This window comes from Myxocyprinus asiaticus, chromosome 27 (genome assembly GCF_019703515.2).
Source record: "Myxocyprinus asiaticus isolate MX2 ecotype Aquarium Trade chromosome 27, UBuf_Myxa_2, whole genome shotgun sequence".
NCBI classification, from domain to species: domain Eukaryota; kingdom Metazoa; phylum Chordata; class Actinopteri; order Cypriniformes; family Catostomidae; genus Myxocyprinus; species Myxocyprinus asiaticus.
The window spans coordinates 3,257,947-3,282,655 of record NC_059370.1 but is presented as its reverse complement, the minus strand read 5'-3'; the positions used below and the strand labels follow the sequence as shown (position 1 = coordinate 3,282,655).

The following is a 24,709-nucleotide window of genomic DNA, read 5'->3' as shown; positions in this document are numbered from 1 at the left end:
TAAAAAATCACTTACAGCACCTTTAAGAGAGTATCATATTACTGTACAGGCCAGTAATCTTATTGTTTTTGTCCTTTTCAGAGGCAAGTTCAGCTTCTGTTCCTGGTAAGTATACTGTAGACTTTTGTCACAAGTGAGTGGTGCATAAATGGATGGACCTTTTTGTCTTTTGAGTGATAAATGTATGTATATTGAGTTTCAGACTTTAGACTTTTCTGCGTTTTGTTGCAGAGGAATTATGCACCCTAGTGATTACAGAGGCTTATCCAGAAGATTCTGGAATTTTTAAATGTACGGCATCAAATCAGTTTGGGACAGTGTCCTGCAGTGCCATGCTTGAAGTTTATACAGGTAATTTCTTGAAAGACTCCATGTATGTTTCATTGTACAAATCCATTTAAATTAAGTTCAGTCAGAACAACACTCAGAATAAAATTTAAAGCATTATAATGAATAAGACAAGTTAATAATAATAATAATAACAATAATTATAATTATTATTATTATCAACAACAACAATACAATAATAATAATAATTATTATTATTATTGATAAGACAATTTAGTACTGTAGTTTTGGTCTTAGTTGACTAGATAAATTCACAGTTTGCCCACCTCTTCACTCACCACACCACTGTTTAAATGCTAGACAAAGAGAGAGTATGCTAGTTGATTGGCTAACAGATTACATGTTCAAAAGACCTATCAGCTTGTGCCATGTAGCATTTCATGTCTGAACTTAGTCATGTTTGCATATTAATCTTAACATTGTCGCTATCATTCATTCATTCAAAATTATAACATAAACAAATAATATAACAGAGAAAGGGCTCAAAGCTTTATTTACTTGACACAACATGTAATGTGCACAAAGACATTGACCAATGAACAGGGTGTGCTTATTTCAGTTGCTCTCTAGTGAAAATGTACCATTTATAAATTTGTTAGACTTCTGCAAACAAATCAGAAAAGAAAATCAATGGAAAAAACTAAAAAAAGCAATGTTTAATTATATAATTATTATGTTCTTTTAAGATTTAGAGGAGGTTTTGGGAGATGAGGATGAGCCTTCTTCTATAAGCTCAGCTGGACTAGAGCAGGATGACCTTCCATTGATAATGCAGGACACACTCATTCCCCCTCCAGAGTGGCCTGACAGTTCTGAGGAAGAGACCGCCACACCTTTAGCAGGGTAGGATGTCTTGCAGTTTGTCAGAATTTTAAAATGTAGTAGTCAATAATATGTAATCCAAAGCAGAGAGTTGAAATTTAAGCTGTTATTCAAAATACACAAACACTCAGGTTACAACTGTAAAGGAAAAGTTGCTGACGCTATGGGGAGCTACTCTCAGGAGTGATGATCTCTGAAGCACTTTACAATCATGGCGATTTTTTGCATAACAAATCCCACCTAAGGTGCCGAAGATCAGACGACCGTTGCACTGGGCTTTATGGACTGTGTTGGACGTGTCCGTCATGACAAATGAACATCTAGAGACTCGGCAGAGCGCAACGCCTTTCCGAAGTATAAATTAAGCATAATCGTCATCGCCAAGAAGGAAACTTGTCAATTAAGCGCCACCAGGCTTTTCACCCAGTCGACTTTTTAGATCCCTGTGCTTTCACGCTTTTTCCTCGGATTGCTAAAAGCAACTTATCATTGAGGTAGTTAAATACACGGGCACCACATCAACACATTTCATATCACATCTTTGGCGAGGAGGCATTGTACCTCTGAGCGTAGAATCGACATGTCTTGCAGCGTGACGGGGGAGGAGAAGATGCCGTTAAAGTGCCTTGTGTAACCACAACGGGGCTTGAAAACTTTGTTGGAATGTGACAATCATGGCACGGAGCCAACAGCAACACATTGAACACACTGTGCCTTTGCCCTCATTCCCGGCACGCCACCGGCTGGGAAGCAAGACGGCTACTAGGCAATATAAAAGCTGCTTATAAAAATGGCACTCGTGCCCATCAGACAGAGGGATATATCACTCGTCTTCTCATGTGCTTGTGGAACAACTTCTTTATAAAGACGGTATTAAGCAAAAGGCTCTTCATGTTTCATTTCACTGAAAGAAACACAATACAACACAATGCTCAGCTATAATATGCAAACACAGATGTGTTTAAAGGATACGCTGTTCGTCGGAGCACAGGCAGGGAGGTAGAAGTAATCCACTCTGTGTAAAGGTGTACAGAGCACGAGAGATGTTATCATGACCCTGAAGAATAAAATTCTGACGAGATGGTGGTGTGCTCCCTTTTATGACTCTGTCTGGTGGCTGTGACTCACACAATTAATTGCCGTGATTGAAAAAGGCTCCTGAGAGGAGCTCCCCATAGTGTCAGCAACAGATGCAGTGTTGAAGTGACTGACTTGAAAGGGAACACAAGCACACAAACATCACATTTGGAAAGGTATGGTTATGCTAAATACACATTTAGCGAACTAAGGATTAAGGTTGGTTGTTTAACCAGTCACAGTCACCACAATAAAGCATGTTGTGTTCTACAGTGCAAGTGCAAGTTAAAGGAATAGTTCACACAAAAAATATAATTCTCTTATAATTTACCTACATTTATGCCTTCTTACAGTGCTGGTCCCAGTCTTTTGGGGGCCCTAAGCAAAACTTTGTGTGGGGGCCACTGTCAGTGTGTTTGTAACCCCCAAAACTATCCCCCCACCCCTTAAGCTTTTTGCACTGAGCAGTTTTGTGGTAAACAAACAACATATAGTTTGTTAATTTTGAGGAACATTTGTAATGGTAAGATGGCAGGGCACTTGCTAGCTTTACATTACTGGGGTCTGCTCTGGTCTTTCTGATGAACTTGAGAACTATCCCTGAGGGCAGAAAAAAACAAAACAATTTTCATACAGTGCAAGATAATGATATCAGCTAAGTGTTGGGTGCTTTGTTCAGGAGCGGGTTTGTTTATTAGCAATAATTAATAATTATCAAAGATAATTATTAATTATTAAAATCAATAGAACATTGATTAGAATCAACATAAGCTTATTAATCCTTCAGATCAACAATCATCAAAGATAACTATCAATTATCAAAATCAATAGAATATTAATAAGGATTCATATTGCCGTGGCACCACCCTGGAATCAGGGACTAATAACCAGACAGTATAGCAGTCTCAATATAGGATTGTTCTCTTAGGAAAGTTGATGTCCGGAGAACATCTACATTCAAAAGGTAAACAATGAAGTATTGAATCCGAGCACTGACATCCCCTGCCAGCCCTTGGCACAGGTGCATGCAGAACAATTCCTAAACACTTCTCTTTAAAGTATAACAAAGTTTATTGATGCAGTAATATCAATTAATAATCAATACAATGCAGTCGATAAACTTCCAACTTCCAAATACAAACTAAACAGTAATATGATTAGATATGGTAACAGATAAGCCTATAATACATGAGATGAAGGTATGTGTGTGTGTGTGTGTGTGTATATGTGAATATGTGTGTCTGTGTGTGTGTGTGTGTAAGGAGAGAAGGAGGGCACAAAATGACAGACATGGCTTTCGTGGAGAGTACGTCATGCGAGGTTTCCGGCCAGAGAATGTGGCCGCGAATGTGGGCGGAGAGACTGGTTAATGGCGTCTGCCCGTTTAACGCGTGTCTCTTCTGGTTCAATAACTTAGGGACAAAGCTGGGCTCTATCACCAAGTTATCTGCTCGCCAAATGTGTGTGTGGGTATGTTTGTGAGGGGTTGTGTGTGTGAGTGCAGTTAGTACGAGAGAGAGAACAGAGTGATGGTACCGAAGCCGGTTTAGCGATCGTAGGAGAGAAGGCGACTGTTAGTTTTATCACTCAGACGCGGTGAATGGCTCGTAATCCGTCCGCCGTGGTGGTTGGTTCCTTAATGGATAAACTCAGTGTGCCAGTCTCACCCGCGATGGCGGAAATGCACAAACAGCCCAACGTGGTTGGACAACTCATTCGTGGTAACAGAAAGTTACATTAATACCTTGAGTATTATTAGCAGCAATGAGCGGAATCAGCGGTCCATAAACTGTACAAGCAATAGCCTTGATACACAAGAATAACACACTATAATAATCTATCTCTGCCCAGACGTAAACCTCTTACTTGAGTATGTGAGGACGTGGGTAGAATGTGTGTTTGTCCGTCGTTTGACTCCGACTCAGTTCCTCAAAACTCGGGTGATGACAGGAGGCCATTTCCTCGCTCTGTCGGCAGGCGGTACGGCGGCTGATTCTCGGTGGGTTGGCGGGGATATCAGCAATGTCGACTCGGTTGAAGAAGGAAGAGAAATCTTCTTTCTTCACTTCTGCAGGCAAATGGGTGAGACGCAGATTGCTCAGCGGTCTCCTTCGGATCCTTTAGCGTGCTCGGTGGAACACGGAGAAATCTCGGCTCATCCAGTGAGATGGAGAATGTATGGCCAAAGTTCAGGTACGTACGTTACTTCCTTGGGCAACGAGGCTACACCTGGGAGCAGCAGGGCTGCAACTAGACACGGCTCATACTGTTGCTGGAAGAAAAGCTTAGAAGGATCTCAGAGGTTTTTATACTCTCGATGACATCATGGTTGAATGATGCGTTCTGTCGTGCATTTTATCCAATAGGAGTTGTGAGTTCGATCCTTCAGAATTTCACACATAGGTGTAAAGTGAGCAAGGCTTGATGGGATCTGTAGTCTGTTTTGGACTCCCTTTGTTTGATTTTGGACCTGTTGTTGTGGCTATCAGGCTTTGAGTGTTCCTACAGGTGCAGTCAGGCTTTATGACTGTATGTAGGCCTGCCTTTGTCTCCTATTTGATTACATGAGGCCCAACATAAGTGTACATTAATGGCAAAGTTTTTGCTTTTTATTTGGACTTTTTAAGTCAAGTTTTTAGCACATTAAAAACAACAAAAGCTGTGCCAAAGTTGAAGTACAGTTTAAACAAGAACTATATATAAAATTATCTATAAACTATAAGAACTAAAACATAAAACAGATCAAGCATAATAAAAAAATGATCAAGAGTAAATGAATGCAGACTGAAAGACAGATAAAAATGACATGGCAGTAACACAAATGAACAATGAAATAAATGAAATAAAATTGACAGCTAAATGCTCACTGAAAATAACGCTCTAACATCATCTGACTTTCTGACAAATGATTACACACATATGAGAGAGTTTCACAGGTGAATGCTTTTCCGACTGCATAATACCGGAAATATAAAAGAGATTTTTTTCTCAAGAAATCTGAAGTAAATAAACAAGAACCCATCAATATTTCTCTAAATGTGCAAAATTTGGACTAAAAGTTTTAATGGATATTGTTTATTGATGCATTGACATTAAGAATTAATTATAATAGTTATAATTTGTAGTCCCCACTGATGCTACAATTGACATTACATTTATATTTACATGTTATATAAAAATGTTATCGTTATGGTTATGTTTAAGTACTAGGCTACTTATAATGTCTAAGACAGCATGGGTGCCCTCTGATGGTTCGGGGCCCCTATGCAACTTGTGTAGTTTGCATATTGGGAGAATACGTCCCTGTCCTCAAGGATACGTCCCTGCCGTCTTGTATGATGTTCTTTTCTGCAGAGCACTAACAAAGATTTTTTTTTATTAATATGATGTGTGATTTTAGGCATCATATAGGCAAAGAAAATGTAAACATTTAAATTTACTTATTAATAATTTCAGCCCTTTTTGGACTGGGAAGGATGTTTTGAGTTCTGAAAATTAAAGTGTTTTATAGTGCAGTGAACTCTTATCTTAACTGATTAGAGAAAATTGTATTCCTTATGATCTGAACCCTTTATGGAACTATTTTTCTTAGTCTACAGATTTTTTGAAGTTCTGTTAAAGCTGAAGTATGTATCTTTTTGTGTGTTAAAATACTTTCTCTTTCCCAGCTTAGTATGCAGAGACAACTGTTAGTAAGCTATTTGTTGGTTATTTTTTTTTCTCAAAAACTGTAAACATTGCGTATCTGTGAATATATAAAAAATTCTTCCATACTGATGCAATAGCATTGACTCAACCAATGGTGTGAGTTGGGGGTGGGACTATCTGTTTGTTCGATCAACAGGAGACGGGGGGCATTTTTAGAAAGCTGTTTGAAAACAAACATTTATTATTTTAGCAATTTACTTCAATTTCAAAATTACACACTAGCCTTAAGTGTACAGTATATATGGCAACAGACTGATCTCACAGTGAAACAGAGAACAGTAGGTTGACTTTTCTTCAGCTGAAATCGGTCTGTGCTTACCGAAATGCGAAACACTGCCCCCAGTGGCCAAAGCAGTAAGTGTTGTTGGGCGTATGGGCAAGTGTCAGCTCCATTTTCTGGGTGAAATGTCCACAGAGGGGTGCCAAAAGCGAGTTGTGAAGTGAGTTGCTTTCAGCTGTACAAGTTGTATTACAGTAAAGAGGAATGCATATTTTATTAAATGTACCCCCCCCCCACCACCCAAACCTAAACCTAACCATCAGTGTAGTATAAATTTAATTTTAGAGAGGAAAATGTAACCTCCAAATCGCGCTCGTCACTGATTATGCAAACTTGATCATTTCCTGGTTTCAACGCAGGATCCAAACCCGGGTTTCCCGCAGATGATGCATCATTGCATCACACTTCTGGTCGTGCCACAGGGGAAGGTAAATATGCTGGAGCTGATGCAAAAATGTCTGATAGGAGATGGCGCTTTTCAATGAGTAGGCATAATTGATTTATAAACAATCAAAGCAAAATCAAAATCTTGCCAAGTACCCTGTAAAACCGGCTTAAGTACACTTCTGTTTGGGAATCACTGAGCCAGACAAATTAGTCTCCTATTTCAATGTATTCTGTGTTTCGCCTAATCTTCACTGGAAATGATTGATCAACATAATTGGAACATGACATTTATATATAGCCTATGTTTTGTAAAATAAAAAAAAATAAAAATACATGCACAAAGTATAAAATGCATTTAGCAAAATGCATTTAGTAAAATAATTTCTTATTATAACTGTGCCATAATTTAGGAAAACAACAAGTGCGGCAGAGAATTATTACACCTGTTACAAAAGATTTCAACCCCATTTAGGTTTCAAAATCAAAGGGCGGTATTCTAAAATTATACCCGCTTAATCTACATGCATTATCCTTAGGTGTTTGTTCAAGAATGGTGGAGTATTTTGGGGGCGTGTGACTCTTGCACTCATGACTGATATAGTTTTCTATAGCCAAGCAGTTTCCATCATTGAGCAGCAGGATTTCATTGAGTGAACGGATGCCAGAGGATAGCACTAAACAAATCATACAAATCAGCTTGATACACAGTTAAACTGCCTGACAAGAGAAGTCATTTTAAAGAACAGGTAAGCACATCAGTTACTGTAGAATCTTAATCAATATTCTAATATTTTCTTACACTTTCTTATAATCAGAAAGACCTAAAAGTCAATACGTCTTTTCCAAAGACTCTTTTAATTATTGCTGTTTTATTATTCTATTAAAGATTAACCAGTCATTCTGTTCCCTTGCTTTGTTTAATTATTCAAATGTGTTTGTTGCTTACAAAGATCTATGCTCTGTAGGATTGTCCTCTGGAGGTCATACAGTTTGACTTCACTATTTGCTATATTCAGTGATATATGTCACTGAAAATGCAGATCCAAAGTTAGAGTCCACATTGAAAATCTGGAATTAAAAGAAAATGTTAAGACCTTGAAAACTAGTTATGTGAAATGAATAAGATATATTTAAGATTCTGCACTATTTCTACAGTAGGTCACTCATTTGTGACATTAGCCATGTTCACTTCCTTTTGTCAGATTTCTTTGCATTTCACACTGTTTCCTTTACGTTTCTCATGTGTGTGTTCTGTGTGTGTTTTATTCCATTACCAGAGGTGCTAACTTTGTGTATAATAAGCACAGTTGATCAATTTCAATAGATAGCAACTGAGACTTGTCCTCCGCCACCCAAATTGAGGTGAGTAACCGCGCCACCATGAGGACCTACTAAGTAGTGGGAATTGGGCATTCCAAATTGGGGAGAAAAGGGGATAAAAAAAATAAATAAAATAGTTGTTATTAAGAATTCATAAGGGGGGCCTGGGTAGCTCAGTGGTAAAAGATACTGGCTACCACCCCTGGGGTTCACTAGCTCGCTAGTTCAAATCCCAGGGTGTGCTGAGTGACTCCAGCCAGGTCTCCTAAGCAACCAAATTGGCCCAGTTGCTAGGGAGGGTAGAGTCACATGGGGTAACCTCCTCGTGGTCACTATAATGTGGTTCATTCTCAGTGGGGCACACGGACTTCATGGTAATCTCCCAATCACTCACATTTTTGTTTTGGTCTTTTTATTCATATGCGAGTTTCAAGAACAGAAGAGAAGATGTCTGTCAAACCTTAGCTCTCCTCCTATAGGCTTGTCAATTGTTTTCATAAACTGCTCAGATCATTGTGAGATCATCCAGTGGGATGATATTTGATGAAGAAAAAATTGTAGAAATCATTATAACACGTCTTACATGCTTCAATGAATCTGTGTTTTTTCTGAAGTCCTCGGAAGTCTCTTATGATTGCTTTGTATTGTTCTTGAACAGTTGTTGTTGTTGTTGTTGTTGTTGTTGTTGTTGAGAAGAACAACTGAAAATTTGAATAATATATGTTCTAACCTTTCTTGTTTCCATATTTTTGTCTCTATACTCATTCCATTATCAACTGATTGTTTCAATTGTGTTCACTAAAGATGGAAATGTGAGATATTGTATTCATAGGTTGTTTGTTAAATAAGACCATTTTATTTATTAAATAACTTTTAAATCCAGATCAGCAATCAAATTCTTAAAGGTGCACTCAGTATTTTTTTCCCCATTAAAAACATTTTACTCCTTATGAAATTAATAGTAATTTTGAAACATATGTATAAAATCATGAGCACACACATGAGATGAGGACTCTAGTCATATCAGTAACCTTATAAAAGCTGTTTTATTCTACATGGGGCAGGGGCGCCCTCATGGGGGCTGCCATTTAGAATCACATGACCAGCTGATACTACTCGCTTAACCTCAGTAACCATATTGTTATTGGACACTTTCACTCTTGGATTAAATTAATCATGGCTGATTGTGAATAGTGAATTTCTACAATGGCATCTGTGACTGAAAACTATTGATTTTGAGTGATGCTGCATCCACACCACTAAGTGTCACTGTAAGTCCAAGATGACACAAACAAAAAGTTACTGAGTGCACCTTTAAGTGCTCTAAATGATCTAGAATGTTTTTTTAGATGATGTAAACAGGGTAATTATCACTTACAACTGAGTATGTTTCTGCAAGTTATTGAACTGTTACAGAGAAGTGAATGACATTTAGTTTGCTTGGAGCTTTTTTCACAATGACCTCTAAACAGTGAAACTGAGAGCCAGTGTTGCTGAAAATGAACTGCACCTGCCATGTCTGTCAGCCGCTGCCTCATGACACTTTATTTAGCTGCATTGCTGTCTAACAGTGACACACCAGCACCAATAGTATACAGTGTTATTATGAACCTGCTACCAAAATATTTTGAGTAAAGGAAATCATTGTCACCAGTAGATTAAATATTGCATATCACAATTATTGTATGCATTGTATTTATTTATTTGAGATAATTTGTTGTATTTTTTTCTCAAAAATTGTTAAGTCAGTAATCATTTATGAAATTTAAGCTGGCTCAGTGTTTGCTTGTGTATGTGGGGTGCTATATAAATTTTCAGTAGGCCGTTACATAACATACATACAGTATGTAATCGCAGACAGTGACTGAGTGGCTATACTTTAGTGTCATTAGAGCTCCCATGTATTGAGCTAAAAATACTACATAGTACAGTTGCAATTGAAATTATTCAACCCCCCTGACCAGCAATACATTCTGGTGATGTGAATTAAAACACATCAACTAAAACCTCAGTAAACAGTCAAAGTAAGTTTTTAATTCACATTTGAGTGATTTTGAGAACAAAGAGTTCAGTTTACCCAAATTTTAAAATAAAAAATAACTAATTCTCTCCACAAATGTCATGTCAAAAATATTCAACCTCCAAAGTCAGTCATTTGTGGAGCATCCTTTATCCTTAATAACAGCAAATAAATGTTTCAGGTAAGTGTTCTCAGGCTTCGGACACCTCTCTATTAGAAGTTTTACACATTTCTCATGAGCAAAAGCTTCCAGCTCATTGACATTCTTTGGTTTCTGTGCTGCCACTGCTTCCTTGAAATCCCAACAAAGGTTTGCAATGGGATTTTAATGATGGACTGAAAGGGCCATTTAAGGACATTCCACGACCTATCCCTGAACCAGATTTTGGACAACTTGGATGTATCCTTGGTGTTACTGTCTTGCTAGAAAGTCCAGTGATCACCGAGCTTCAATTTACACACTGAAGGCATCACATTTTTCATACCAAAATGGCCTGATACCTGAAAGAATCCATGGTGTCAGTCACATAGTCAGGATAGCCGTTTCCTGCAGCTACAAAACACCCCCATAACAGGACTGACCCACCTCCATGCTTGACTGTGGGGATGGTGTCGTTCTTTTCATCACCTTGTCATCTTACTCCAGACGTACTGCTGACCCATGGGTCTAAAACTCATTTTCAGTTTAGTGTCATAAAACCTTCTTCCAGGACTCCACAGGTCTTTCCTAATTACTTCTTGAATGTTCAAGTCAAAATTTCCCTTGGTGAAGTTTTGCTTTCTTCCACACCCCAAGAAGGTTGCTGTTGTTCCATATTAAAAAAAAATTATGAATGGTGCTGCCAACTTTGTCTATTGGAAATTGAAGTGCCTTGGAAATGTACTTTTAGCCATGACCTTTCTTGTGTAATGAAATAATCTCCTCTATTAGATTTTGAGACAGCTATATACTATAGCTATTACTATAGACATTAATATGTTTTTAATTAATCAAAAAAATATAGTAATTAGATAAATTTTTGTAATAATTTTTTTTCTAAACTGTAACAGTTAAAAAGCTATAGTTTTCAGACAGTGATAGTGGAGAGATGGTTGACAGCCTAATCCAGGAGAAAACGGTGGCACACATCTTTAGGGAACTTTGAAATACAAGAAATGTTGTAAAATACTAAAAACTTTTTTAAACACCGCCAAATGGTACACACAAGCAATTCCAGCAGCTAGACCAGCAATAAAGCACAACTAACCAGCCGGGGCAAGCATGGAAATTCTTGCTGATCTAAACTGGTGTTTTCAGGACCTGCTCAGTTGCTGTACCCAACTGTATCAGGCGTTGGATCACGCAAGCTTTACTGTGTGCACTTCCATTGGTACAGTAGTTGCCCCATAGCAATGTTGCTCATTTGCATTATAGTTCAGCGCTGCTCAATTTGCATTGCCAGTGGTCTCTGTCACTCACGTCGCCTCAGATGGCCAACTCTCAATGAGCATGTTTCCATCCACAATCCTACACCAATTATGTTTAACAAGCCAACAATGAGTAAGGTCATTTAAACGCCTTAACGGTTTTCCTTCATCAGGGTAAGGTCATAAGCAGTTTAAGCAAAAAAACTATTGGCACACAAAGATTTTTGCCCATAACCCCGATTCCACATTATATGTTAACACCTTTACAGCCATTTTTACCAGCTTAACCAATGTGCACAAGTGTTGTGCACGTGCCTGTTTACATTTTGAAGTCAAAAGCAGAGAGTAACCTGATAATTTCAAGCCATGGCATTCTTGCGTTATCAGATTTTTTGAATAAGCAGATTTTTGGTATTTATCAGCATATTGGTGTGCATGTAAACACGCTCAGTGAAAATTACCACCCGTCACTTTGTCGCTGCATATCGCTGTATATGTTAACATACCTTAAGTGTGAGCTTTTTTTTTTTCTTACCAGCCTTAACTGAAACTAGTGACTGGGTATTTTATCACTCCCTTGGTTTCTATAGAGCGTGAGAGTCGACGGTGCCTGTCCACTTTTTCAGCCAAACTGGTTACGGAAGTATTTTTCCTATATATTTTTTCCATAGGGATTTAATAAAATCCTTCATAAAGGAGTTCTAAGCTATGAACCAAACTGACCAGCACCAAGGTTAATCACAACATTACAAACTTTGATTGGAAGCAAAAGAGTATTTGAAAATCGAACAAAAAGACAAAGGTACAAGACGTACTTAACGTTTTTTATGAGTGAATGAACTACAGTCCCATGAAGCATTGTGAATGACCTAATTGAATTAAAATAATGGAAAAATATTAAACTATTCATTAAAAGTAGTTGATTATAGGTATTGAAACATTTTTATGTTTATTGCAAAATATTCAGATATTTTAAAATGTATAGTTTGAGAGTGTAGGGAGACCGTCTCGATTGCGTCATTCACTGTGTGTCATGCAAGTTGCTTTGACTCTATGATTGGTGGATCTTTCTTTCCAGGATTCATGGGTAGTGTAGTTCTTCACCAGGAATTCTGCAGTTAAACACAATTTTTAAAATATGAAGTTGAAATAATGTAAACTGATGGCTTCAACCGAAGCATATAACAACCTCGGAGCTCACGGTATGTCTGTTTTTAAAAGATTATAAGTTATCATTACAAACCAATTCCCCTATGGAAAAATTAATGGGATTTTTACTTCCAGACCCCAACTGTTGTGCTCTATTTCTGTGGAGTTGCACTGGGTAGTCCCCACCCACAGTGTGATATCATTGGTCCAAACTTTCCTTCCACATAATGTTAGTTGTATCAAAGACCTTTCAACTTGAGTAATATTAGTCCATTTTTTTCTACAGGGTGCTAGAGCCTGGCATCAAAAAAGTTACAAAGTCTCTTGCAGTCACAGATAGCAAACACAGTTCTTCCAGTCAATCCACTATAGAAGCAACAGATGTCTCCTCAACTTCCAAACCTTCACCTCCATCAAAAGAAGTAAAAAATATTGCTCCAAATCCATTCTCTCTGACCAGCAAGCTTAATAAATCAGTGGAACTGCGGGACAGCACCATGAATGTGGCTGACCTGCCCACCTTCTCGCCATCACTTTACCCCCCCAGTGCCTTTAATTACGAGCGCCCCCGCCATTTCATCCAGTCCCAGCCCAGTTTCAATACGCCCAACAATGAGAACAATAAGCCAAACAATCTCAACTCACCAGCTTCAACTTCCACACCATCGGTGACCCCTGCTCAACCTGCACCCACCCGAACGTCAATGTGTTCTAGCGTTACTTTGATTCCCAGAGTACGAAGTACTCCAAACAGCGATAAACTATCACCGGCTGCGTTCCTGTCATCTGTTCTGCCTTCACTACCAAGCTCCCAGTCAAAATGCATTTCCATACCTCAGTCACCATCTCCCAGGTGCTCCCCCCGATCGCCCAGTCCACCGCCAAAGTCACAAGAACAACCACTGCATCCTCAAAGTCAGTCAGTGAATCATAAACCTTCAGCTGCTCCATCCCGGATATCTCCAGATATGCAGAAAACATCTATTCCACCTCTACAGTCCCCACCTGTGTCCCATATTACCTACACGCCCAATACGTAAGTGTATTACCATTAAACACATACACCATATTTTTCCAGCTTAGAATACTGTTATATATGGCTATGTTCTCCTATAGGAAAGAAAAATCACAAAGGAGAACTCTTCGTGGCATTGATAACTGACAACAGTTGTTTTGCATGATCTTGCATATATTGTATGACGCTAGGTGTCAGTGTCAGTATACTTAAAGTCCAAAATGTCGGCATGATCGGCCAGCGAAACAAACAAAAAATGACTGAGTGCACCTTTAAAATCTCCTGAGAAAAAGACTCCTCTAGAGTTTCTTCTAAAGTTTCTGTCGAGATCTCAACAATGTTTCAAACTTTGCTCAGTTTTTTCAAGACACCACAGTCTTTGATTAAAAGTCATAAATCTCAATATGAACTCAAACATTTCTCATCAAATTCTTACAAGTGATCTGAGCTTTGCAAATCACATTTGTTTGTAGCTCTATACTTTAACTGTGTGTCAAATGTCTCATTTTTTACTACTTTATATTTCTTCTAAAAAGTTTTTTGAGAAACATCTGAGACAAACTTGATACTTAAATGAAACAAAACTGAGATTCCAGCATGTCTTCTGGGCATAAAAGAGCATCCTCTGAGCATTAAAATTTTCCTCTGGGCTGTTCCATAGTTTGCCAAAGCCAATCTTGAAGAAGACTGTTTCCCGCCCAGCGTCTCGCACCACAGATAAAGAGATTCAGGGCTCAAAAGATGCTCTTATCCAAGACCTGGAGAAGAAGCTACGAAACAAAGCTCCTCAACAAAGGAACAGTCAGGTGTCTGAACATTTTTCTGAGTTCCTTACACCTCCATTTGTTATTGGTACCAAACAAATTAACCTTACAGTAACCTTTCCACCCATAGCAGAAGATGTCTTATGAGGAGCGGATGGCTAGAAGGTTGCTGGGTCCAGATAATGCTGCCTCAGTCTTTGATCTTGAAGATTCCTTCAGTTCACTACCTGCACAGGTATTGTCTTAAATAACATTTTCAATTATCTGAGGTTTAATGTCACACTTGAACATGTTTCAAAGATTGCAGGCAATCCATATTGACTACTCAGTGAGTTCACTGATCATATCGATATTATATCAATAGCAGAGCACAGTAGAGGTTATGGGTTCAATTCCCAGGGAAGACACATACTGGCAAAATATATTTGGAATCTACTGTAGGTCGCATTATAATTATTCTATATGAAATATTAATGTAATATATATATATATATATATATATATATATATATATATATATATATATATATCATATAAACATTGTTTCAACAAAAACATTTAAGGCAGATCTGAAATATTGCAGTGCACCTGTCTTAAATTCTGCAACCAATTCACCTTTCACATTTAAAAGGGACTTGGGGTTATTAAACTATTTCAGTAGCACAACTGAAATAATATATGGTTGTAAAATCTACTATATAATTCTATGGATGTATTTAATAGAATTAAACATAAATATGATATAAACAATGGAATATAGCAATAAATAAAAAATAATACTGGAAATGTATTCATCTATATCGAATAAAAAACAACATTATGCCTTTAAAGCAGAAGTGGATAACTTTTTCAGTGTTAAAAAACATTTTCTTATTCCTGCTTAATATGCAGAGAAATATGTAAGCAATTTGTAGGTTAATTTTCTTGAAACTGTAAACATTGTTTGTTTGTGGAACTATAAATATTCCTCTGTTAGCAACCCATCCAGCCTGACCCAAAAACATTGACTCAATCAATGGCGTGAGTTGGGTGCATCTTCAATTTAATTCACTCACCTTTAAAAGTATCTCAGGACAACTTTTTTGGTTTATTCATTTTAACCAGTGTTGGTTGGGATGTATGATGCATTGTTTTTCATTTCCAGGGGTATTTCATGTTAAATAAATAAATACATTTTGCTTCTAATCAGTGCTCGCATTTCATGATATTTCATGATATTGTCAAAAGCCTCAGGAGTGGCAGTTTAAGTTCATCTGCTCCCATCACTCTAGTTATGTTAAACAGGAATCTTCAAAAGCCAGACCCAGTAGATAACAGCCCCTCCAAGAGCCCAAAATAGCATGTGTGAAATCCATGTGTGCTTAAGCTATCCATCATAATTTTATGATTATTATACTCCATGTATACACTCAGGTCTCAATATGTCCCAGTCTGTCTGTCTGTCTGTCTCTCTAATCTGTCTGTCTACGCAAATATTTTTTCAGTGGATATTTAAGTTAATTGTCTGCACTATTCTAACAGCCAGGCTCTCCAGAAGCTCATCACCCTGGAGGAATATGGTAAATGTTCTTTTGCATTAGGAGTATCAAGTTTGGAGTTTGCATCTGATGTGCCTTCATCTTATTATTGTGCATGTAGTCCTAACACACCTAACACCTTTAAGGGTGAATGTACGAGAACACTGGCTGGCATTTGTAATGGTGTCAAACACTGAATGACTTTTCTGGCAAAAGCTGAGTCTTACATCAGTCTTTCATCAGTACTTGAGTTTTGTGATTGACATCACTGTGAAAAATGCACTCACCCCTGCCTGTCTCGACTACCACTGTTATCCTGGAATATAAATGTGTAATAAATGTAACTTTACAATGTGTGTCACTTTCATTTTTATAATTTAAAAGGGTTTTATAAAAGTAAAAAAAATAAAACAAATAATCATACAGTATTATCAAGATAATATCATGTTGTTCTTGTGTTTGAATTGTGACCTATATGGAAACCCAAGCAGGAATGTTGTTTGTATACTGTAGGGGAAGCTGGGGCTTGATGTCACACATTTTACTCCAGTGAATATATCTCAAGATGGGTTTTTATCACAAAAAATCAATACACCATTTTTTGCTCAGGAAAAAAGATACAGTTCAATGATCACACACTGACGTATTATTTCAAAATTCCCCAGTAGTTGTCACACTTTATGAAAAAAGTTGTTATATAAGTTGACACTTAAATGTATCTGTGTGGTTCTATTGTGTTCAATTGTTTACTCAACAGCTATAGCAAAGATGTGAAATTAGAATTTTGCTTTGGAAGACAGAATTGACATAAATTGTGATTCAAATTTAAGAGGGATTTAAACTTGAAATCAACATACAAAACTTCTGTAAGAGAATAATCATTTGTGTAATTGGACATTTGACTCAAAACCTTACAATTACTGAGATATAACCCTTGTGACAACTAGCCCCGGTCTCCTCTATCTGTTTTTTCTTGCTCAGCTGATTTTTGAATAGTTTATCTTGTTTTCATCATGCAGGTCTAGGAAGAATCATTCTGGAAGAGACGGTACAGAGGCGTCCACAATCCAGGAGAAATGTTTTGCCCCCCGTTTTGTCCAAGTGCCTCAAGATCTTACTGTCGAAGAAGGACGATTCTGCAGAATTGATTTCAAGGCAAACAGTTTATATGTTTTCATTTATTGACTTAATTAAATATTCTGTATGACTTTATTTCACCAGAACATCTAACAACAATGTTTCTGGCCTTCTGAAGAAAGGAAATAGAAGTTAGAAAATATTAATGTGGCTGGGCATTAATTATAGTGTTAAACAAACAAAAAAATATAAAACCTTCCACAATAAAGCAAGATTTATAAACTCATGCAGATAATCACTATATACCACAAAAGGACAGCAAGGTTACAACCTGATAAGAAGAGTCTAAACAAGTCTATCTGAACAAGATTTATCTCATTACATCTTTGGGTTAATGACGTGACCACTGATATGCTATATTATAGATCACTGGACGTGACACTCTTTTTTTTTTTTTTTTTTGTCTGAATCTTTTAAGTTATTCAAAAATACACAAAAAATGCAATTCACACAAAACAATCACTTGAATACACGGTAAAACTTTTTAATAATGGTCCGTCATTAATTGGTAACTATGCAGGAATTAATACAGGATTAATGAGTAGTACTACATACACTTTAGTTACTACTATTAACTAATATGGAAACATAATTAATTAATCAGTAAGTAATAGCGAACTGATGACTGAGGTAGTTCACTGTTAGGTAATCAGTAATTACTGAATTTGATTTTCCAAATTGAGAACTATCAAATAACTATGGCTAATATAAAATAACTACTAATTAATTACTAATCAAAACATTAACGTGTCTAAAATGTGAATGATTATGTTTTTATTGTGAGCATGATCATGAAATGCACCTTCAGAGAAACATGAGCCTCACGTGTGTTCTTTGCTGGAATTAATTTATGAACGTAACAGCTCACTAAATCAAGGCTACAGTGTCTGGCAGAGTATCATAGTTAGCTTACAGATGTATGTGCCCAACATGTGTATTTCTTGGGATATCTCTTCTGTTCATTACAAATTATTATTTGTGGGAATATCTCCCCCTCAATGTCTATGGTGGTTACGGCCATGATCATAGTTAGCTTACCTTACAGAAATATAGGGATGTATATGCCCAACATGTGTATTCCTTGGGATATCTCTTCTGTTCATTACAAATTATTATTTGTGGGAATATCTCCCCCTCAATGTCTATGGTGGTTATGGCCATGATCATAGTTAGCTTACCTTACAGAAATATAAGAATGTATATGCCCAACATGTGTATTCCTTGGAATATCTCTTCTGCTCATTCAAAAATGATTAACTTCGGCAGGTTTGATATTGCTGGAGGTCTTTTTAAAATAATTTTGGTAACCCATAAGTAATGAGTCAAGTGGTTACTACATAAACATAAAGAAATTACTAATTATTTTAAAGTGAGGGTCATGGTAACACATTATTAATTAATGAATACACACTTGAATATACACAATTTGTTTTTTTTTGTTTTTTTACAAAACATTTTTAAAATGAAATTTTTATTCATAGATACTGTAGGTTAATCTTACAAGAAGTGTTTAATATTATGTGAAGTGCATTTTTTTTTCTGAGTAACTTAATGGATCCAGTGAAAAAAAGAATGAGTATCTGGTCCATCAAGCTTCTAATCCAATCATGGTTCGCCACATTCAGTGCTCGCACTGAAACTGAAAGAAGAGCGAGTGCGATTTTGCTCTGCCCTCCCGTCGCTCCGCCTGCACGTGGTAAATTTTAACATTCATTCTGTTCTGTTCAGACCGAACATAGCCAAAGGAGGAAACATGACAAATTAACTTTATAAAACTGTACGTATTTACAGAGTGGGCTGTCTAGGACGGAAGTACACATGTGGTATCGGCCTCATGCTGCACGCCGGTTTTCTCTCCGTTTCTGTTGAAGTCTTGTGGAGATCAACACATTTGACCTTTAGACACATGATTTTATTATTTTACTTTATGTTAAGAGATAAGACTTTTAAAACATGTAGTAACCATGAGCACCAGCAATTAAAAGCATTATCCTGCTAAAGGTTTGCAATTCTGTTCAATTATTTCAATGATTCATAATTTTTGAATGTCTGTGAATGTTTGTTAAGTATCTGTTTGATTAAATGAATAAAATGTAGGAACAAACACTTGAGTATTCATTACTAATTGACAAGGAACTACTGTTAATTACTATTAATGGTTTATAATGTGTTTTCACTTTAGAATAATGGTCCAAATAACCTTTAATTCCCAAGGTCGAAAACAGTAAGATCTCATTAATTAATAATGCGTTACTATGACCCTCACTTTAGAATAATGGTCCAAATAACCTTTAACTCCCAAGGAAGGAAACAGTAAGATCTCATTAATTAATAATGCGTTACCATGACCCTCACTTTAGAATAATGGTCCAGATCATTAGCAATTCCTTCATATTTATGTGGTAACACTTGACTCATTACTTATGGGTTACCAGAATTGTTTAAAAAAGACCTTCAGCAATATCAAACATGCAGAAGTTAATCATTTTTTAATGAACTGAAGAGATATTCCAAGGAATACACATGTTGGGCACATACATCCCTATATTTCTGTAAGGTAAGCTAACTATGATCATGGCCGTAACCACCATAGACATTGAGGGGGAGATATTCCCACAAAGAACCCATGCGTGATCTTGTTTACTATAAAAACATAATCATTCACATTTTAGACACATGTTAATGTTTTGATTAGTAATTAATTAGTAGTTATTTTAAATTAGCTATAGTTGATAGTTCTCAATGAGGCAGATCAAATTCAGTAACTATTGTTTACCTAACAATGAACTACCTCAGTCATCAGTTCACTATTACTTACTGATTGGTTAATCATGTTTCCATATTAGTAAATTGTAGTAACTAAAGTGTTAATGTAGTACTACTCATTAATCCTGCATTAATTCCTGCATAGTTACCTATTAATGATGGACCATTATTATAAAGTGTTACTGAATACACCTCTTCTATGATGAACATGTTTTCAATTACTGAGTTCAAAGTCATTTTGATATTTTGCTCTTGGGCTTAAAGTGAAAAATGTCATGTGGTGTTCTCATCAGTAAAAATAGAAGCAGTAAAAACAAAAAATGTAAGGCGCATTAAATATTTGCATGAGTAGTGCACAATAATCTTTATTATTATTTCTTTAAAAAAATAAGCAGTTGTTTTAAAATATTAATATTTGAAAAACTTTCATCAACCAAATCAAAGTCATGTGGTGTAACCAACATCCAGCTAACCATTTTGTTGTCATGTGAAGAAAAAAAAAGAAAAAAACAAGAGGACCACTTTAGACCGTCATGACTGTGTGAATATTTTGACATTTATTATGAAAAGGCACATTTTGTTAAGGTCAGATGGGGTCACCCAAAGAAAAATTCTTGATCTTGACTTTTAAAAAGGTTTTTGAAATTAAAGTTGTCTACACTCTCATGCATTTAAAAGTATTTTAATACGGGGGGCCTGGGTAGCTCAGTGGTAAAAGACGCTGGCTACCACCCCTGGAGTTCGCTAGCTTGCTAGTTTGAATCCCAGGGTGTGCTGAGTGACTCCAGCCAGGTCTCCTATGCAACCAAATTGGCCCAGTTGCTAGGAAGGGTAGAGTCACATGGGGTAACCTCCTCGTGATCGCTATAATGTGGTTCGTTCTTGGTGGGGTGCGTGGTGAGCTGAGCGCAGATGCCGCAGTGGATGGCGTGAAGCCTCCACATGCGCTATGTCTCCGTGGCAACCCGCTCAACAAGCCACGTGATAAGATGCGTGAGTTGATGGTCTCAGACGCAGAGGCAACTGGGATTCGTCCTCCGCCACCCAGATTGAGGCGAATCACTACGCGACCACAAGGACTTAAAAGCACATTGGGAATTGGGCATTCCAAACTGGGTGAAAAAGGGGAAAAATCCACACACAAAAAAAGGATTTTAATACATTTTACTTGATGGTTACACCACATGACATTTTTAAAGTCATTAAATACATTTTTCTTTTGCAAAAATGCTAGCTTTTTTCCCCAAAGCTTTATGAAACCAACATAGACACAAAGATTACATTTCTACAGACTTGACACATGTATTTAAGAATGTATTTTAAAAAGATTTCAAAATTTTATCACCATGGGCAATTTTATTTGTCAGTGACCCCTGTATCTCATAAAACTGATAATTGAAACAACTGTAGACAATTGTGAAAGACAGGTGCAACATAGATTAATAATTACACATTACACTGAAAAAGTATATAAAAACCTTTTTTTTTTACATTTTCTGAAAAATCTAAGTGGAGCTTGCCTGTGAAAACTTGCTTCCATGATGTTCAATTTGGCCTGAAAATGTAAATTAAAATAAATTAGACACAACAGTGAAAGACATTAGCTGTCCAAAATTGCATACTGTCAGTGTATGTACTGCTTTTGATAAAGGACGCACTCCTCAGCCGGTAAAACAGTACGCTCTTTAAGTATGTATGCCAGTAGTATGCATAGATTCTGGTCATACTTCGTCCTGGAACGTGCATGGGGATTGTCCTGTGACTGGAATATATGTAAAGGATAATGTACTCTCAGGTGGTTGTTATCACACAATAAATTTGTAACAAAATAAAATGATTTGCATTGAAATCGCTGAACAGCTGAAATCCACCTCTGTTTTGTAACGGCGTTCTGTTGGTGTTTATTTTGTGACAGTGTGACTCATTATGCATCTTATTACAAGACTACTTGCCAAATAAATAAATAAATAAACATAGATTTGAGCTGAAATAATTGTATTAACTTACTGGTAAAAATCCCACAGTGATCCGGGAGAAGTAGGAAAGATGACTTGCGATACCTGGGTGAGCCGCCTGATATGTGAATGTGTGGTTGTTACTGAGAGATATCACAACGCTAAATGGCACCATTGACCAATCAGAATCAAATATTCCAGAGAGCCGTGTAATGAGAGACGTAATAACAACAATAACCGTGAAATAATCTACTTTAGTTTTGTTAAACAACCACAATTTAAGCACAAGGAACAACTTTCTTGGTATGTACTGTATATACTGTAGTGCTTGCGGTCTTCTGCCATTTTTGTTTAAATTCAGCGTTTTCAGTGTGACGTCTCCTCAGTTTCCAAGGCATTATGGGATAGTAAAGTCTCCAGTCGATCCGCACGATCGAATCTCGCTGGAAATAGTAGGTCATCTGGGTTTTTCTCACTTTCTGTTTTATGAAAACTGTGGATTTGGGCATACTACTCGATTGGCATACTGTTTTTGGCATACTACATAGTAGGGAAGTATAAACATTCGAAAGCATTGATAGTTACCAATGAGTCTACAATTTTGGTCCTGCAGGTCGTAGGTTTGCCGACCCCAGATATTTCTTGGTATCTGGATGGGAAACCCATCCTGCCTGATGATTATCATAAGATGCTGGTGTGTGAGAAGAGTGTCCACTCCTTCATCATTGAGATAGTGACCATTCACCATGCAGGAGTTTATGAATGTGTAGCAAAGAACCGTGCTGGAGAGAGCCACTTCTCCTTGTGCTTGGATGTAATTGGTAAGCAGCCTCTTATAATTTGTGTGAAATGAAGGACCATGTTATAGTCTTTGTAATCTCCCCTTTGTGGGGAATCATTCCTGTTAATTAGTACCTTTTGAACTTTGTGACTTTTATAAAATACGCTTGTGTTTATTTAAGGAGGTATTTCTATAAGAGTATTGCAGACTTTCATTGATTGAGAGTTTGCTTACATGAGGGAGTCAACATGCAGTTAGCTTTTACTTATTTAATTTTTTTTTATCAAACTGATTTCTGTAATTATAAAGAGCAAGACGACCAAACTAATATCACAAATTATTAGTGAATTTATCAAATCCATAGCTAATACTTAGGGTACAACAGGGCTGAAGGCACATCTTAAGGAAAATAAGCTTTTTACTGGTCACAAAGTTTATCAAGATTCAATTCATACATTATGTTTTATTGAATATTGACGGAGCAACATAATTTGCATGAAAATAAATAAGGGTTGTTTTGAATAATAATAATTAAAAAAAAGGTGGTGAGGGGGCTTTTTACCCCACACCTGGGGTAAAAGACTCCCTTACTTGGGGTAAAAGGCCCCTAGGGGGTTATGTTGAAATAGTGTATATACCAGGGCAATAGTTAAAGGGCACAATTTGTCAATCTTATGCAAATCATTTTAAGACAGCAAGATGCTTTTTTGAGTAAAAAATTAAGATAATGCTTATTCAAAATAACCACTTCAGAATGGGGTGCATATTTTCTTGTTCATTTCAGTCACATTTGACATTTCATGACATCTCAAGCATTAAAAAAAATCAATATCCAGTGTGTTTGGATCAGTTAATGTGAGCCCATTTTGAACATTCTTCAAATAAAATCTATTCCCCCCACTTAAGAAAAACAGTGTTTAATAGGGGCCTTTAGTCCCTGCAACAGGGGGGCTTTTTACCCCAAATACTATACTTACACTTATTGGGCAGGTTTTGAAAATGTATTGATATAATCACTTTTAACAAAATTGAAAATGATAAATGACTATTTTGTCTCAAAATTAATTTAATAATTTCAAGGATATTCATTAGCTATATACATTTACAACAATTTAAAAATGATTAAATATTTGATCAAATGATCTTAAAATCAAACTTTAAACATTACACTCAACGATCTCATGGAAGAGGAATATTTTGCAGTTCATAATGACAAACAGGTGTTTAGGAAACTGCTGTGGTAGTTTTTGATGCTATTTAGTGTTTTGGGAGAAAATAAAATAAAAGGAGCCTTTTACCCCGGGGAGCCTTTAGCCCTGATGTTTGTGCTGTTGTTCTCCCATCAAAAATAATGTCACTTCCTGGATGATGAAATCATTAAGGAATGATTTTTGGTTTTTATTTGTTAAAAGGACATTACTAAAAAGTTTCAGGATGTTATGCAAATATTATTCAGTAAGAGACTATTTGGTTTATTCACTTTGTTGTTATATTGTGATAAGTATAGGGTAAGTTACTCAAAAAAACTAATCCACTACATAAGACTAATTACTTCTTTAAAATTCTAATCAGATTTCAGTAACACTTTCTATGAAGTCAATGTTTATAATGCATTATAATGCATTAATAATGTCTCATAATACACCTTATAATATGCCATAAATTCTTAGAAATAATTGTAACTACAGTTGCAATACATTATTATACATAACATCAACACACACACACACACACACACACACATATATATATATATATATATATATATACACATACCGATCAGCCACAACATTGAAATCACCTGCCTAATATTGTGTAGGTCCCCCTCGTGCCATCAAAACAGCATCAACCCGCATCTCTGAATAGCATTCTGAGATTATATTCTTTTTGCCACAATTGTACAGAGCAGTTATCTGAGTTAACGTAGACTTTGTCAGTTCGAACCAGTCAGGCCATTCTCTGTTGACCAATTTACTCTGAATGGTGCCAAAAACAAAAAACATCCAGTGAGCGGCAGTTCTGCGGATAGAAAGCCTTGTTGACGAGAGAGGTCAACAGAGAATGGTCAGACTGGTTCGAACTGACAAAGTCTACTGTAACTCAGATAACCACTCTGTACAATTGTGGTGAGAAGAATATAATCTCAGAATGCTATTCAGAGATGAGGGATGGCGCTGTTTAGCGGCACGAGAGGGACCTACACAATATTTGGCAGGTGGTTTTAATGTTGTGGCTGATCGGTGTAAATACATTTAT

At 36.7% G+C, this 24,709-nt stretch overlaps 1 protein-coding gene across 1 annotated transcript in view; it reads left to right on the top strand.

Annotated features, from left to right (window-relative positions):
• The window catches only part of LOC127418143 (myotilin-like), a 52,900-nt gene that overhangs the window by 22,940 nt on the left and 5,251 nt on the right, over positions 1-24,709 (top strand). Inside the window, exons 6-14 of the mRNA XM_051658549.1 lie at positions 82-105; positions 232-351; positions 1,035-1,191; positions 12,805-13,554; positions 14,195-14,339; positions 14,428-14,532; positions 15,819-15,856; positions 16,834-16,969; positions 22,286-22,493. Of these exons, the coding sequence (XP_051514509.1) occupies positions 82-105; positions 232-351; positions 1,035-1,191; positions 12,805-13,554; positions 14,195-14,339; positions 14,428-14,532; positions 15,819-15,856; positions 16,834-16,969; positions 22,286-22,493 (1,683 nt within the window). The remainder of the gene's footprint in view (positions 1-81; positions 106-231; positions 352-1,034; positions 1,192-12,804; positions 13,555-14,194; positions 14,340-14,427; positions 14,533-15,818; positions 15,857-16,833; positions 16,970-22,285; positions 22,494-24,709) is intronic.